This window comes from Tamandua tetradactyla, chromosome 2 (assembly GCF_023851605.1).
Source record: "Tamandua tetradactyla isolate mTamTet1 chromosome 2, mTamTet1.pri, whole genome shotgun sequence".
In the NCBI taxonomy this organism is placed as follows: Eukaryota; Metazoa; Chordata; class Mammalia; order Pilosa; family Myrmecophagidae; genus Tamandua; species Tamandua tetradactyla.
Genome location: NC_135328.1, coordinates 170,059,312 through 170,075,006, shown reverse-complemented (window position 1 = coordinate 170,075,006; position 15,695 = coordinate 170,059,312). Strand labels below are relative to the sequence as shown.

Genomic DNA, 15,695 nt, shown 5'->3' with positions numbered 1-15,695 from the left:
ACAATGGGCTAAAAATGAAGAAAGGAGTAGGTGAGGCACCACTGCCAACCCCTGAGCAGTGCATAATACCTCCTACTTTCACAGGATTTTGGGTGTGTAGGAAAGATACATGCCCAAATGATATGGGGACTAAATGAAGGCATCTGTATCCATATAGTACATATGAGCAAAAATTAATTTATTTTACATTATAGATAAAAATAAGCACCAATAATTTCTTTGGCTCCTAAAAGATTATTTTCAGGCATGTACCCACTTTAGAGATTATTGGCATAGGACCTTCAGCTTGTTGAACAAGATCTCTTTGACTCCCAAATTGCCCACCTGATAGCCTCCCTAGCAAACTTCTCTCTCAGCACCCTACTTTTTCACAGCCTTACTCCAGTTTCACTGTATTGCTTGCCACACTCCAAATACCTTATGCTCTCACACCCCTCTGTGACTTGGTTGCAAGGATGGGACATAATAGGTACTTAATAAATGATTGTTGACTCCATGAGGTACTTAAACGAGGTCAGTGGTTGCCAAACTTTAGCCTGCATCAGAACCACCTGGAAGGTTTGTTAAAACACAGAATCTTGGGCCATACGCTGGAGTTTTTATTCAGTAGGTCCAAGGTGGGACCAGAGAATTTACATTTGTAGCAAATTTCCTGATGAGACAGATGTCGCAGGACTGGAGACCACACTTTGAGGATGACTGAACTAGATGATCTGTATAGCTTCTTCCATTTCTAGTGGTTTATGATTCCTCAATGCTTTTAATAAAAAGTAAATGAACTCTTATCTCTACATAAGTTAATATTTAACATTATTATAAATGAGCTCCATAAGACCTATGGCGTACAGTGTAGAGAAAAGTACACATAATTTTAAATCTGAGTTTGAATCCCACTTTCTAGCTGTGTGACCTAAGGCAAGTCAATTAACCTCTGAGCCTGTGTTTTTTTCCTTCTCTAAAATGGGAAGATATTAAAATAATATCTATCTCATGGGGTTAATTGTGAGAGAATATTAACATATGGGAAATGTTGTGTAAAAAGTACTGTATACAGAGTATCCTAATAAGATATGTGCACAACTTATTGATGTACATTTAACAAGTAGAATGAACAGATAATAAACGTGTTTTGAATACTTTAAAGCACGAGTTTTCAAAATTTCCATCCCTACTGCTAATTCATTATTTAAAAGTATATGATATACATATTGCTATATCATCTCAAATCTTAGTTTATTAGTACCATTGTATATATTTTATTAGTAATTTTATTAATGCCATTGGTAGATACCAATAATAGTAGCTGTGGTGGCCAGCTTCCAAGGTGGTCCCCAATGATCCTCACTCCCCAGTATTCACACCCTTGTGTGACTTATGTAAATATTGAAACAGTGACCAATAGCATACTCTGAGACTAGGTCCTAAGACACTTTACCACATCCTCTTTGATTTCTTGGATCTCTCACTCTGGGTGAAGCCAGATACTACACCATGAAGACACATAAGGAGCTCCATGGAGGGAACCACGTGGGGAGGAACTAAGGCCTCCTGCCAACAGGCAGGATCAATTTGCTAAGCATATGAGTGTGTAACCTTAGAATTGAGTCCTCCAGCCCCAATCTAACCTTCAGATGGCTGCAGCCCAGCCAACATTTGACTGCAACCCCTATCTGCAACATCCATAACATCTGACTTCAATCCCATTGAACCAAGCCACTCTCGAATTTCTGACCCACAGGAACTGTGATAATTGATTATAATTGCTGTTTTTAAGCTATCAGGTTTTGGGGTGATTTGTTACACAGCAATGGATAACTGATTCAGTAGCTAACATTTATTGTGCACTTAATATATGCCAGGAACTGTGCTAAGCAATTTTACAAGCATTATCTCATTGAATCCTCCCAATAGTGTTGATACTACTATCATACCTCAATGAAGAAAGAGATTAAGTAATTTAGTCAAGGTTCTATGGCTCATAAGTGGCAGACCTGGTCTCTGAGCCCAGGTCTCTGACTCTAAAGCCCAGGTTCGTGGTCACTTCTTTATAAAGGCCAGGTTAAAGCCTCTTAACAGTTAAGTCACAGAAGCTACTGGGCTCCAGAGGAGAGCAAACCTGTATAAAACCCACAAGTGGCAGCCCAGGCACTTGATACCATAACACCCAGAATGTCCAAGCTGGCCCCTCCTCCCAGACCTTGTTCTTGCAGACCAGTCACCTCCTAGGGGACAATTCTGCCCAAGATGCCCAGGACTCACCCAGATCTGCAGTTTCACTCGCTTCTCATGACGGTAGACTGTCTTCACTTTGAAGTCAATGCCCACAGTGCTGACAAAGGCTGGGGTGAAAGTGTCATCAGCATAGCGGAAAAGGAAGGAGGTCTTGCCCACGCTGCTATTGCCAATGATGAGCAGTTTGAACATGTAATCAAAATTCTGATCAGAGGCATCTTTGACACCAGCTTTACCTTCAGTCACTGAAGCCATCTGCAGGAGAAACCTGTGGTTACTCAGAGACATACCTCCAGTGTCATCCTAAGTCACCAAACTTCTAGTGGTCACCATTCACATATTCATTCTCCACCCCGGCTTACCAAAGAAATATACACACTCAGAATCACCCCATCCGTGATCCTGTCCCTGGTGCTGTCTCAGGATCTAGAGTGAGGCCCAGCTCCTCCCATCCATTCCTTCAGCAAGTATTTACCGAGCACATTGCCCTGGGTTAAACCCTGTGTTGAGATTCATACAAATATGAATCTGACATGGCTTCTGATATCTGGGCAGCCACAAACTAGAGTGGAAAAACAGGTAAACAAAGGAAAACAAAGATAGAGGGGAGCCCTAGCTAAGGAAGCCCACAGGAAGCATCTAACCCAACCCGGAGGCATGGTCAAGGAGGGTCTCCTGGAAGAGGCAGCTCCTAAGTTGAGACATGAACATTGCAGGTGGTGTCCAGTATAGGATTATACTTACCCTGTTTCAAAAATGTTTATAGCTTCCCAATCAGCCCTAATAATCAGACCCAAACTTTTCAGCTTGACAAATAAACAACTAGCCAAAGAACTGCTTTCTAAGCTTTATCCCCGCAGTTCTTCCCCCATTGTGCTACCATTGTATCAAAATTAAACACTTTTCTCCAAGTATGCAATGCTATTTCTTGCCTTTGTCCTTTTATTATATAGTCCTTCTTCCTAGAATGCCCTTCTCCTCCTGATAAACTCATATAGGTCCTTGTGGACCCAGGTTAAGTGTTACCTTCCCTGTGCATAGCAGAGGCTGGCACTCCTGCCTCAATGCTCCCAGAGCACAGCAGAACTAACCTCTAAGGTCACTTGTTTTCTTTCAGAACTATTTTCTATTCTGGTTCCTTTATACTGAGCATCTGGGATTCAAGGTACTTTTATTTCTGTATCCCTGGCTTTATGGGATATGAATTGTGTCTCCAAAACAGATATGTTGAAGTCCTAAGCCCCAGTAACTGCGGATGTGACCTTGTTTGGATTAGGGTCTTTGCAGATATAATCAAGTTAAGATGAAATCATACTGAATTGTGATGGGCCCTAATCCAATACGACTGGTGTCCTTATAAGAAAAGGAGAAGAGACACAGACCCGGGGGAAGGCGGCCATGTGAAGACAAAGACAGAAACTGCAGTGATCCTGCCACAGCCTAGGAATGCCTGAGGCTACCAGAAACTGGAAAAGACAAGGATCTTCCCAGAGAGTTTGGAGGGAGTGCGGCCCTGCCAACTCCTTGATTTTGAACTTCCAACTTCCAGAACCATGAGAGAATACATTTCTGCTATTTTAAGCCAACCAGTTATTGCTACTCTTACAGCAGCTCTAGGAAACTAATATACCTAGTTTTAAGTCCTAGCAGATAATCAACACTCAATAAAAGTGTGCTGAATTAACAGAAGTCACTTCATCACTCTGGAGCTCAATCTCTTGAAACAGGAGAACAGTTTCTGCCCTTCCTTTCTCACAGCGCTGTCACAGAACTCAAATGAGGTAATAATGATTAAGATCTTAATAAACTGGTAAATTTCACACAGGTGTGAATATAAGTCATTATTATTCCAAATTCTTCAAAGCCTAGATTTTTTATTTGTTCATTCACTCATTCATCCAGCAAATATTTATGCATCAGCCCTTCCCTGAGACCCCAGCCCTTGCAGACCTGCCACCATATTCCCCTTTCCTAGAACTCTTTGAATCTGAACCCCATAATCCAGCACTTAGGTTATATTTTTATTTGGATCTCCAGTTGCTTCTTCTACATCCTGCCAGCCACAAATACCCTAATTCTCCCCCTAAAATCTTTCCTTGTGCTCAGCATTGGGTACTCACATGAGGCTGGGTGGGAAGACATTTCTAATGTGAGATAATGTCCAGGCTGTCACTCTCTTTAGAAATTTCTGCTTTTTTTTTCCCCCCAAGGGAAAGAAAGAGGGCAAAACTAGTGAAGTTGGCTCTGTTGGCTCTCAGGTGAGCTGTAAGAACAAGTTGTGATGAATGTAGACAATTTAAAGCTCGCTTGAAGAAAGGTCAGAAAAATATGTGGAATTACCAGGAGCCCTTTAAAAATATTTCCTTGAACATGTCACCATGAGCCTCACGGGCCTTGGTTCTTCATTCTCTTTGCTCCCAGCTCTCAAGATTTTATCTGTGACCCTCGGCTCTAACCCTGCATCAATCTGCCTCATGACAAGACTCATTAGGCAAGTGTGGAATACACTCAGGACATTTGAAGACTGAGGTGTAGCATTTACATGGAGGAAGAAAGAGGTTGGGGAGGAGAAGGTGCCATTTTCCTGCACCTCATATCCTTAACTTTTCAGTTTTACATGGTCCAAGATGCAGAGCCAATTTCAGGAATTTGGGATTCAAAGGAATAATGTTCTGCCTACCAAAAACAAGGGAAACAACCACAACGACCTCATAACCATTCTCCACTTGCTGCCAGTCATCTTTCTTTGTTTATAAAAGAAAAACCTTCCATTGAGAAAGTAAATACTCATGACAGAAGACTTGAAAAATATACAAGTTTAAAAAAGAGAACTTTAAATTATGACATTTCACTTCACCCACTCAGAAATTGACAGTTAACATTTTAGTGTATTTCCTACTATATTTATTCATGTAAGAGTGTCATTTATTTTTTAAAATTATGGCTATTTTTAAAAATAATTTTTAAAAAATTTTAATTTTTCAAAGTTAATACAGTTACTGCAAATAATTCACTTTATGCAAGTGTTACTCTCTCACCATCTGTAGTTTGCCTTACATTCCAATTTTTAGCATTAAAAAATAAGTAATATGAAAACTACAAATTTGCAGTGAAAAGTAAGTCTTGCTTCCACCCTGATACACAACTCCAGTTTTCTTCCTCAAAGGCAAACATGTTACCAATTTATGTATCCTTCACAGTTAGTCTTCACATATAAGCAGAGGTCCATTTATACTTTTTATTTATATGTAAATAGTAGCATACTCTATATTCTACTCTATACCTTCTCTACATATTTTAATGGCTGAGATAATATTATCATTAATTTTGCATACTGTACTTCTTAACATTATTCATAAATGTTTTACTGAGACATTAAAAGCTCTTCATATATATCATTTCAGTTGACTGTATTATATTCTATCCTATAGATATCATATGACCAATTTTTAAAATACTGTGCATTTGTTTTTCTATTCTTACTTATCATCAATTAACCCACAGTAAACATTTTATTTATTTATTTATTTATTTATATTACATGGGCAGGCACCGGGAAACAAACCCAGGCCTCCAGCATGGCAAGCGAGAACTCTGCCACTGAGCCACCATTTTCCACCCATGATAAACATTTCTTTACAGAAATCTTTGTTTACTTCCTTATTATTCCTTAAGAGAGAATAAGGAATTCTCTAGAATTTCCTTCTAGAGGTGAAACTGCTAGATCAAAGAGTAACTTTACTAACATACACATTTGATTTTTATCTCAGTTTCATGACCTTTATCTTACTTAATCATCTAAAGAAACCTGGGAAATAAAATTTGAAGGATAGGAATCATTAATCCCATTTCATCAGGAAGGAAATTGAGGACCAGAGATTAGAAGATTTGCCCAAGTCTCACAGTTAACATCTGAGACAAGACTTATACCCTACAGTGTTATGGGGAAAGTTTAAATCCTTGCTCCATTCCTCAGTTGAATGCCCGGGCAAGTCACATCACCTCTCTGAGCTGCAGCATTTTTACCTTAAAATGGAGAAAATACTACCCCCTTCACAGCAGTGTGGTACAGACAGAATGCACAGTACTATTTGCAAATTATCTAACATGATTTCTTGGCCCATGGTAGGTACTAAATAAATATTATTTCATCAGTACCTTTTCTTCACTCCTGTAGTCAAAATATGTTCAAAATATGTCCTCTCTCTATATGGGGTTCCATTAGTTGAGCTTATTTTACAATTAACTGTCTGCCTCCCTTTGTGAATTCAGCCAAGCTTTACCTGTCAACCCTAGGCCTAGTAAATCCTTAGGGGATATTACTTCTTCCAAGAAACACTTCTTGAGCATTTACCATGTATCAAACTTTCAATATAAATGTCATATTATTGATCTTCATTTTTCTAATGCAACTGGTTTTACAATCTTAGATTGCTAGAGCTAGAAGGGATTTTGAAGTGGCAGCTCCAAACAAGAAAAAATCTGGTTTCTGTTGCCAATTTTCCCAGTATTCTATATGAACTTGGGAACTTAAACTCCAAGCCTTAATGCCCCCATGTATAAAATGAGATATTACCCAGTTCATAAGGCTTTTGTGGAATTAAATGAGAGAATTTATATGAGTGCATCATACACTGTGTTGAGAGAAATTCTGCAGTCTTGTGTAGAATCAGCAGGAAAATGCCTGCCTTTATTATGTAAGTCTGCCACAGGTATGATGGTAGGAAGTAATGACAAGAGTTAAAAAACAGTTTCAATTTCTGATCTTATCCACCACCCTTCATTTTACAAGTTAAGAAAAAAAAAATGAGGCTCAATAAAGGGCAGTTATTTGTCCAAGGTCACGCAGCAAGTCAGTTGTAGGGTCTGATGATTTCCAGACTGGATTTGGGCCTAGGGAAAACAAAAACCACAATTTTCGCATGAATGAAACAGCATCCCCAACACCCTGAGCTTCTTTTTCCTAACACTGGCCATACATTACTGTCAATAGCTGTTTATGCACACACAGGGTAGCTTTCCCAGTAAGTGGTGTGAGAACAAGGAGAGGCAGAAGGCTGAGAGGTTCAGTTGGAAGGCACATTCAGACAGAAGCCCCCAAAGGGCTCTTCTTAAGAGGAGGACAGGAGAGACACAGACATGGGAGAAAGGCACAAAGCCTTCCAACTAGCAACCCTCTGAGGCAGATGTGAGCAGACAGATTACTGTACAGTGGTGTGTGCAGAACCACATTTGTAAGATAAGCATCGATGAAATCTCCCCTTTCTTTTGTGACAGTCGCATAAATGATAGAGCTGGGTAACTCACTGTCTCTGTGACAAGCAATACAAATGAAGATCCAGGGACCATCTGGGAAGCCATCCCTGGTCAGACTGGGGGAAAGAAAGAGATAATTCCTCCAAAGAGTGTGAAAAGCAAGCAACACTTTCAGTTTGATAGACAGCAGAAAAGGATGCCTAAGGAAGAGGCCGACTTCAACCAGGAAGAGGGATACACATAGAGAACCATAAAATCCAGCAAGAAGAGATCAACTCAATAAATGGAATAAACAAGTAAGTAGATGAACTCTTCTTTTATTGGAAAGAGTGTGAGACTAAGTCCAAGAGACCTGGGCTGAGCCCAAGTCTCTCTGTGGTTGTATAACCTTAGACAAATAGCACCCTGGGCCTCCTTTTCCTCATCTATAAAATGAATTAATAAAATGAATTCCTGGGGAAAAAAAAAAACTGTTATAAGAATTAAAACCAGTAAATAGAAAAGTGCTTTATAAACTCCTTTTAAATTTGTGTGTGTGTGCTTTATGTATTCTTCTAGCAAGTCATCCTGGGTAGTGAAAATAGTTTGGGGTTTGGAGTCAACTCAATGTCCAGCTCTATCACTTATTAGCTATGAGACTTAAGCAAGAAATTTCCTATGACTAAAGACACAATTTCCTGATTTTTAAAACAAGCATTGTTGGGAAGATCATAGGTAATGTGGGTAAAGTGTCTACCATAGTATATAGCAGGTGCTCAATAAAAATAATTCCCTGTCTTCTTTTTGGAAACATTTATCAATGGGGAAAAGGAGGGTATGTGGCAAAATATGGACCTCAACCTACTACATGCTCCTCTTCTCTAGAATCATTGTCTACCAACTTTTCTAATTCAACCTTCTTTTAGACCATTCCCCACTGTCCCTTACCCCTAACCCAGCCTGGCCTACCTCCTTACTGTTTTCTTAAAGCCACAGAAACAGTATCATAATAGCTATCATTTGTTGAGCACTTACTAAATGACAAGCTCTCTATTGGGTGCTTTTGATGCATTCCATCTTGCATGCCATAAATGCTTGATAAATATTCATCCCCTTCCTTCTCCAGATTGGAAAGAGATAGCCATGGTGTGATTGCTGACAAAATGGAAGCACACCTGCATAATAACATCAGTGGCCTCTCTTTTGAACAGTGCTTTACAGTTTACAAAGCTCTTTTCACCCATATTATCTTATTTGGTTCTCACAACGTTTCTTGAGGGTGGATGAGGATATCGAGGCAGGAGCACCAACACTGCTCAATTGTTCATTCGACCAGCATTCACCGAGCACCTGCTGTGCACCAGGCCCTTGCTGGACTCTGGGGAGATGGAGTGGACTAAGGAGTACAGAGCTTAGAAGGGAAACCTACTTAAACATTCTCTATGGGTTACTTATGCCTCCCTCCATGTCACAATCCTTAAGAAACTGGAGATTCATTTCTTGTACTGGAAATCGTTTTAGATTTTTTGCCTTTTCCCATGCTGTTTTCTCTGGTAGGAACACACTATACTCTGCTGCTAGCTAAATCCTTCTTGCCAGGAATCCTTCCCTGACCCGCCCCTTCCCAAAAAGCTCTGATTCCCGCAGTGACAGGGCTTCCCAACACCACATGGTTTTTCAAAGACTTTCATGGTCTTCCTGTGTTTATAGATACAGAACAGGTGGGCACACATCTATCCACATACAACACCCACTCTTTTATTGTCCCCCATACCTATCGTTTTCCACTGGATTTGGGGGAAATTGGGATAGAGGGCGGGTCTTTCTCCCCACCCTCTCCACACTCTATTAGCCTCCAGATACTGCACCCCTGCCCACCTCCAAAAGTCCCTTCCAAAAGCTTCTTCGGCTCCAGAACTGAGTCTAAAGGTGGATGAAATTTTCTGTCCACGGATTCTCTTCTTGTTGGTGATCCCAGGTGGCAGTGAACAGGGCCCAGTGTCTGTGCCCCCTCCTCAGCTTTCTGAGGCACCAAGGCATAGTCAGTGCCTGGGCATTCATGGACTCCACTCTGGCCCCAATTATCTTTCCACCCTCACTGCACAACCACCATTTGGCCTCCTCCCTAACCTGACCCAGAGAGGGGGTTCCTCCACTCCCAGCCAGCAGACCCCTGCTCTATTCCAACGTGCCCCCTACCCCTCGACAGAACCCCCTGTCCTCTCCGTCCACCAACTCCCCGCCCCTTTCTCTGCAGTCGGGGTAGACCCAGCCTCCCCTCACCCTTCCATTTTTTTCCAAGCTTCCCGCCTCCAAGCCCCACCCCTCGCCCCTTATTCACGGTTACCCGCCTCCCGGTACCCAGCTCTAATCTCGCTCGGCATTCTTTTCTCCCCCAGGTCTCCACATCCCCAACCCCTTTACCGTCTCCCAAACTAGACACTGTCCTCCTGTCCTGCGCTCCTTCCCCTCAGCGCCACATTACTCCTCTCCTGCTCAAAACGACCCCCGCCGACCCAGTCCCCTCTCCTAAGCCCTTCACCTCTACAACCCCCCCCATCCTCTCCTTTGATGCCCCTGTCTGCACCCTTCCTGCTCCCCCGTCCCCAACGCCCCATAACCCCCGGCACCCCTCAGCTTTCCCTTACTGCCCCTCTAATTGCCTCTCACCCCGGCGCCCTCTTTCTTGCTCCCGGCTCCTGCTGCCCCCCTGCGCTTGGTGCTCCCGCAACGATTCCCACAGTCCTGGCAGAACCCCCTCAGCGCCCCCCTCAGTCTCCAGCCGTCCCCTGCGCCTCCCCCTCCTTAGCGGCCTCCTGCAGCCCCTGCCTCTCGGTGCCCCCTCCGCTGCCCTGTGCTCCTTCTCAGCTCCCGCTTCACTGCCCCTGGAGCCCCGCGCCGGGAAGCGGTCCCTCATCCTCCCGGAGCGGGGTGCCGGGGCCGCGCCCCTTACCTCGGGCTCGGGGTGCCGGACGCGGGGCTCGCTCCGGGGCAAAGCGGCGGAACCCGGCGAGGGGCTGCGGGAGGACGCGGCGGGTCGGGTGAGAGCGGCGCTGTAGGTCGGGTCTGCTCCCACAGCGGCGGCTGGGCTGAGGCTCAGGCTCCAGCGCCTCTGGGCTCCGGCTGTGTCCCCGCCGCGCCCCCGCCCCGCCCCGCCCCGCCAGGAGGCGGAGTCGGTGGTTGCCCCGCCCCCGGCCTCAGCTGCCCGCACGTGTAGAGATGCAGAGGTTAACCACCTTGGGGGCCCCAGCTCCCCGACATCTGGGTGACTAACGGACTTACCTTAATTGTCACGTCTCACTCCACAGCCTGACTTTACTAGGGTGATTAGAGAGCCCGGATGACTATGTAGGTGATGGAGGGCACCAAGCTATGCCATTTCCTGAGCATTTTCGAGTCCGTTATATTGCTCCCTCGTCATGAAAGCTTTGGGAGGGAAGCAGAACAGGAATGGCTGCTTACAGAGGAAACCTGGGAGCCGCCCTCTACTCTAGGCACTCCTCAACACTTCCCTGGTCTTCCTCTCTTACTGCACTGCTCTCCCCTTGGTTCAGGCTGCACCACTTGCTAGACTTCTCAACAGCCTCCTAAAGGGTCTCTCTGATTCCACTCTCCGCTCCACCAGCAGCTGAGTGATCATTCCAAATGTCACCATATTACCACCAACCTTGTTAAAAACTGTCAATGGCTCCCCATTTTTCGTAGGGTAAAGTTGGGACCTTATTGCCTGGCTAGTCCACCCCAACTTTCCAGTCTCACTCATCTCTACTTTTTACCCGCAGGCAACGTATTTTCCAGCCACAGTAAACTGCTGATGTTTCTCCTCCTCAGCCTCCTTCTCATGCCTCTGTGCCTTTGTCCGTGCCTTTCCCCCACAGGTGCCATGTTCTAGTTTGCTAGCTGCCGGAATGCAACATACCAGAAACAGAATGGCTTTTAAAAAGGGGAATTTAATAAGTTGCTAGTTTATAGTTCTAAGGCCGAGAAAAGGTCCCAATTGAAAGACGTCTATAGAGATGTCCAATCAAAGGCATCCAGGGAAAGATACCTTGGTTCAAGAAGGCCGATTGAAGTTCAGGGTTTCTCCCTCAAGTGAGAAGGCACACAGCAAGCACAGAGTTTCTCTCTCATCTGGAAAGGCACATGGTGAACACGGTCAGGTTCTCTCATCTGGAAGGGCACATGGCAAACATGGCATCATCTGCCAGCTTCTTCTCCTGGCTTCCTGTTTCATGAAGCTCCCTGGGAGGCATTTTCCTTCTTCATCTCCAAAGGTCGCTGGCTGGTGGACTCTTCTTCTCATTGCTATGTCATTCTGCTCTGCTGCCTCTGAATTGCTCATTCTCCAAAATGTTTCCTTTTTTATAGGATTCCAGAAATTTATCAAGACCAACCAAATGGGTGGAGACATGTCATCACCTAATCCAGCTTAACAACCACTCTTGATTAAATCACATCTCCAGGGAGATGATCTGATTACAGTTTTAAACATACAATATTGAATAGGAATTATTCTGCCTTTGTGATATGGGATTTAGATTAAAACATGGCTTTTCTAGGGGACATACATCCTTTCAAACCAGCATATGCCACTATGTTTACTTCATCAACCTGCACTTGTCTTTCAAGACTCTATTAGCTCCTCCAGAAAGCCTTTTCTGACTTTCCCAGATACCCTCCAGATACCCTATGTGCTCCTATGTGCTCCCACGTCTCCCCTCCCCGACTCCAAATCATGCTGTATTGTGATTATCTGCCCTTCCACTAGAATCATCTCTGCATCACTAGTACCTATCTACAGTGCCTGGCACGGGGCAGTTGCATGAATGAATGTCTGAAGTTCAGCACTCTTTTTTCCTATGCCAGGTGCTTCCTCTCAGACACACTCTTGTGGCCACTTGGCTCCTACATCCATGGCTCAGGACAGAATCTGGACAGGCAAAGGTGCAAACCCCAGAAGCAGCTTGGAGGCTGCCAACAGGAGGGGGAAAATGTTCTTCCTGGACTACTTAACAGTAGTCCCAGTCTGCCAGGGCAGACAAGTGTAGGAGGTAATTAGCACAGCCCTCCTGCCCTCAACTGGACTTCACTTCAATCTCCCTTAAGGTCACAGGAGCCAGCTACCAGCTTTGGTCTAGAATCATTGTCCTTCTCCACTCTCCTACTTTGTCCCAAATCTTAGTGGTCCAAGTCTGATACCAAACATGTTTCCAAAGTTTCATTAGATCCTGTCCATATTGTATTTCTCCAGCGTGGGGAACCACCAAAACTGACAGCCCTTGGGATGTCTGCCCTCTATGTCAGACTCATTCTTATGCCGTTCTGAGCTTCTTCCCCACCTTCTGCTCATCTTCCCACAGCCCACCTGCTGCCAGTCCTTTCCACTGTGCCCTGTGAAACCCCGTTCATCTGTCAATACACCCTCTACTTCTTCAGACATTACTCAGATTGCTTCTTTGCCTTCATTGAAACCTGACCCTCCAGGAAACCACCTCCTGACAGGAGGAGAGGCCAACATTGTCACTTCCACCCTCGTGAAATTCATTCTCTTTGCTCTCCAGCCATCTCACCCTCTTATTCTTCCTCATCAAGGATGCCACTCACACCTATTGACTCCTAATGCATTTGGCCCCTGCCTGGGTCATGGTCATCCTCACTAACCCTTGTCCAGCTAGTCTCCTGGGGACTTTAATAGACATATGCTTGCCTGGGTTCTCAGTCTTTGGCCTCTTCTCATCAACTCAGCCACCTGCACACATAGTCATACCTGAACCTTATAATCACCCAGAACTGTTGCCTCTATAATTTCAAAATCAAATACCCTACATTGCCTGCTCTCTCAATTTCTTCCTCCCACAAGTTCCCTCATCTCAAAATGGGTGTGATGATGATTATTCGTTCTTCACAGATACAGTGAGATAACATGTAAAACTGTCCTTTTAAAGCTATGAAACAATATGAGAACAAATGGTATGCTTTTCTGTAGCCTCTGGTCTTCTGTTTATTTTCTTCTTCTTTTGAAAGGCCTTATAGTGAAGCAGGGAGAACACAGGCTTGGAGTCAGACAGCCTTGGTTTTCAGCACTTGTTCTACCACTTGTTTGCTGTGTGATCTTATGCAAATAACCTAACTTCTCTGGTATGTACACCACCACCCCCTTCCTCATCTGTAAAGATACCAACAATCCTACCTACAGGGCTGTTGTGAACATCAGATGAGAAAATGAGATGGCTAATGGCAAGCACTCAGTAAAGTCCCAGGCACATAGTAAACAATAAAGGGGAAACACTGTGGTTATTATTGTAATGGGAAAAAATGCTATTTTAGTAAAATCTCAAGAAGGGTAGATTCTAATGCACAGAACATCCTTTTGTCCTACACAGGGCCTTGACGGGTGTGTATATGTAAGTCTGGGAGAAGAGATAAACCAAATTGTTGTGTATAGAAAAAGGGAGAAGAATTTAGAATTCACCAGGCAAATGGAAGGTAAAAGGTAATAGAGAGAATGGGAAGGGGAAAGGAAAAAAGATAAGAAATCAATGTAAGGGTAGGGGTACATGGGTAAAGGGTTAGAAGAAACTCTCAAATGGTAAGCAGACAAACCTCTGTAATGCCTTAAATGGGATGTTGTTTGTCAGAAATATGGTGTGGCCATGCTCTGTGGCTTTTAGACTTCAATACAGCCCATTATGCTCAGAGATGCTTTATAAGGGAGGGGAATTGTGAGGATATATGAGCAGAAAACTGAGCAATGGGCTTTGTTAGGTCTGAGATAAAGAAGAAGCCTAGAAGCAGATGTAATTATGAGAACATAGGCCCTCACAGAATTTGTAGAAATCTTGGGGAGGGTATTAAACTTTCAAGGGTTATTAAGTGTGAAAATTGAGGTATAAACCCATTACACCTAGATCTTAAAGGGGGAACATTGCCCCAGTTGACATTTGCCCCAGTTGACATCAATTATGACTCCAATAGCTACCTTCCCATTGACTAGCTAGTGACCACCAGTGGGACGAACGAAACAAATCAATTTATATTGGACTGTCCTCACTTCTTGATCCAAATGCCCACATAAGAATGGGAGAAATCTTAGATGGGATCTCACAAGGGAATGTGAAAAAACTCAAAGGGACATTGTCAGGACATATGAAAAATTTGTAATATATCAATGCTCAATTTCCTAAACTTAATAATTGTACTTAAGGTGACTATATAAATGATTATCCTTTTTCTTAGGAAATGTACATGACAGTATTACATGTATAAGAAGCATGATATATATAACCTGCATTTAATTGTTCAGAAAATGGATTAATAAATAGACAGATGGCTAGATGGATGGATAGATAGAATGACATGGCAAATGTGGCAAAATGTTAAAATTGATGGATCTGTGTATTTGGGTGGGGGAGGAGAGAGTATATTGGAGATCTCTGCATGGGGTTTGTATTACTTTTATAACTATCCTGTAAGTTCGTAAGTATTTCAAAATAAAAGATGAAATATATACTGGGCTCATTCATATCTTTTCTCATTTAATCCTCAATGCAATCATGTGAGGTATGGATTGTCATCTCCTTTTTATAGATGAGGAAACAAAGTGTAAGTTACTTGTCCAAGGTCACACATCTGGTAAGTGACAGAGCCAGGATATGTCCTACTGCTAGGGCAAGGGTCTTTCTATTTGACCCAAGTATTTTGGTTGTTCAGTGAACATGATTGTGGTTAGGAGTTCTACAACAACAAAAAAATGGATAGAAAATAAACAAATAATAGGGGAAACAAAGGTTAAAATAAATTGGGTAGATAGAAATACTAGTACTCAATGAGGGTAAGGGGTAAGAGGTATGGTATATATGAGTTTTTTCTTTTTATTTCTTTTTCTGGAGTGATGCAAATGTTCAAAAAGATGATCATGGTGATGAATACACAACTATGTGATGATATTGTGAGCCATTGATTGTATATACGTATGCAATTGTTTGTATGGAATGTGAAGTTAAGGCTTAAAGTGTACAGGATTCTTATTTGGAATTGACAGAAAATTTTTGGTTATGACTTGTGATGATGGTAGCACAACATTGTGAATGCAATTAAGAGCTCTGAAGTGTATATCTCAATATGATGAAAAGGGGAATGTAAGATTGTATATATGGTAAATGAATAAAGTTTTTGAAATTAAAAATAAAAAAGTTCTACAACAAAATTTCCTTTAATCTTTTCTAGTT

General features: G+C 42.9%; 1 protein-coding gene across 4 annotated transcripts in view; it reads right to left on the bottom strand.

The window, feature by feature from the left end:
- RAB3B (RAB3B, member RAS oncogene family) overlaps nucleotides 1-15,695 on the bottom strand; it is a 232,478-nt gene that overhangs the window by 67,826 nt on the left and 148,957 nt on the right. For 3 of the 4 annotated variants that reach the window (XM_077149667.1, XM_077149669.1, XM_077149668.1), the window contains one exon: nucleotides 2,260-2,487. In XM_077149667.1, the coding sequence (XP_077005782.1) occupies nucleotides 2,260-2,487 (228 nt within the window). Of the gene's footprint in view, nucleotides 1-2,259; nucleotides 2,488-10,749; nucleotides 10,893-15,695 lie in introns of those variants that run through there. The other variant, XM_077149670.1, reaches the window with a different exon arrangement.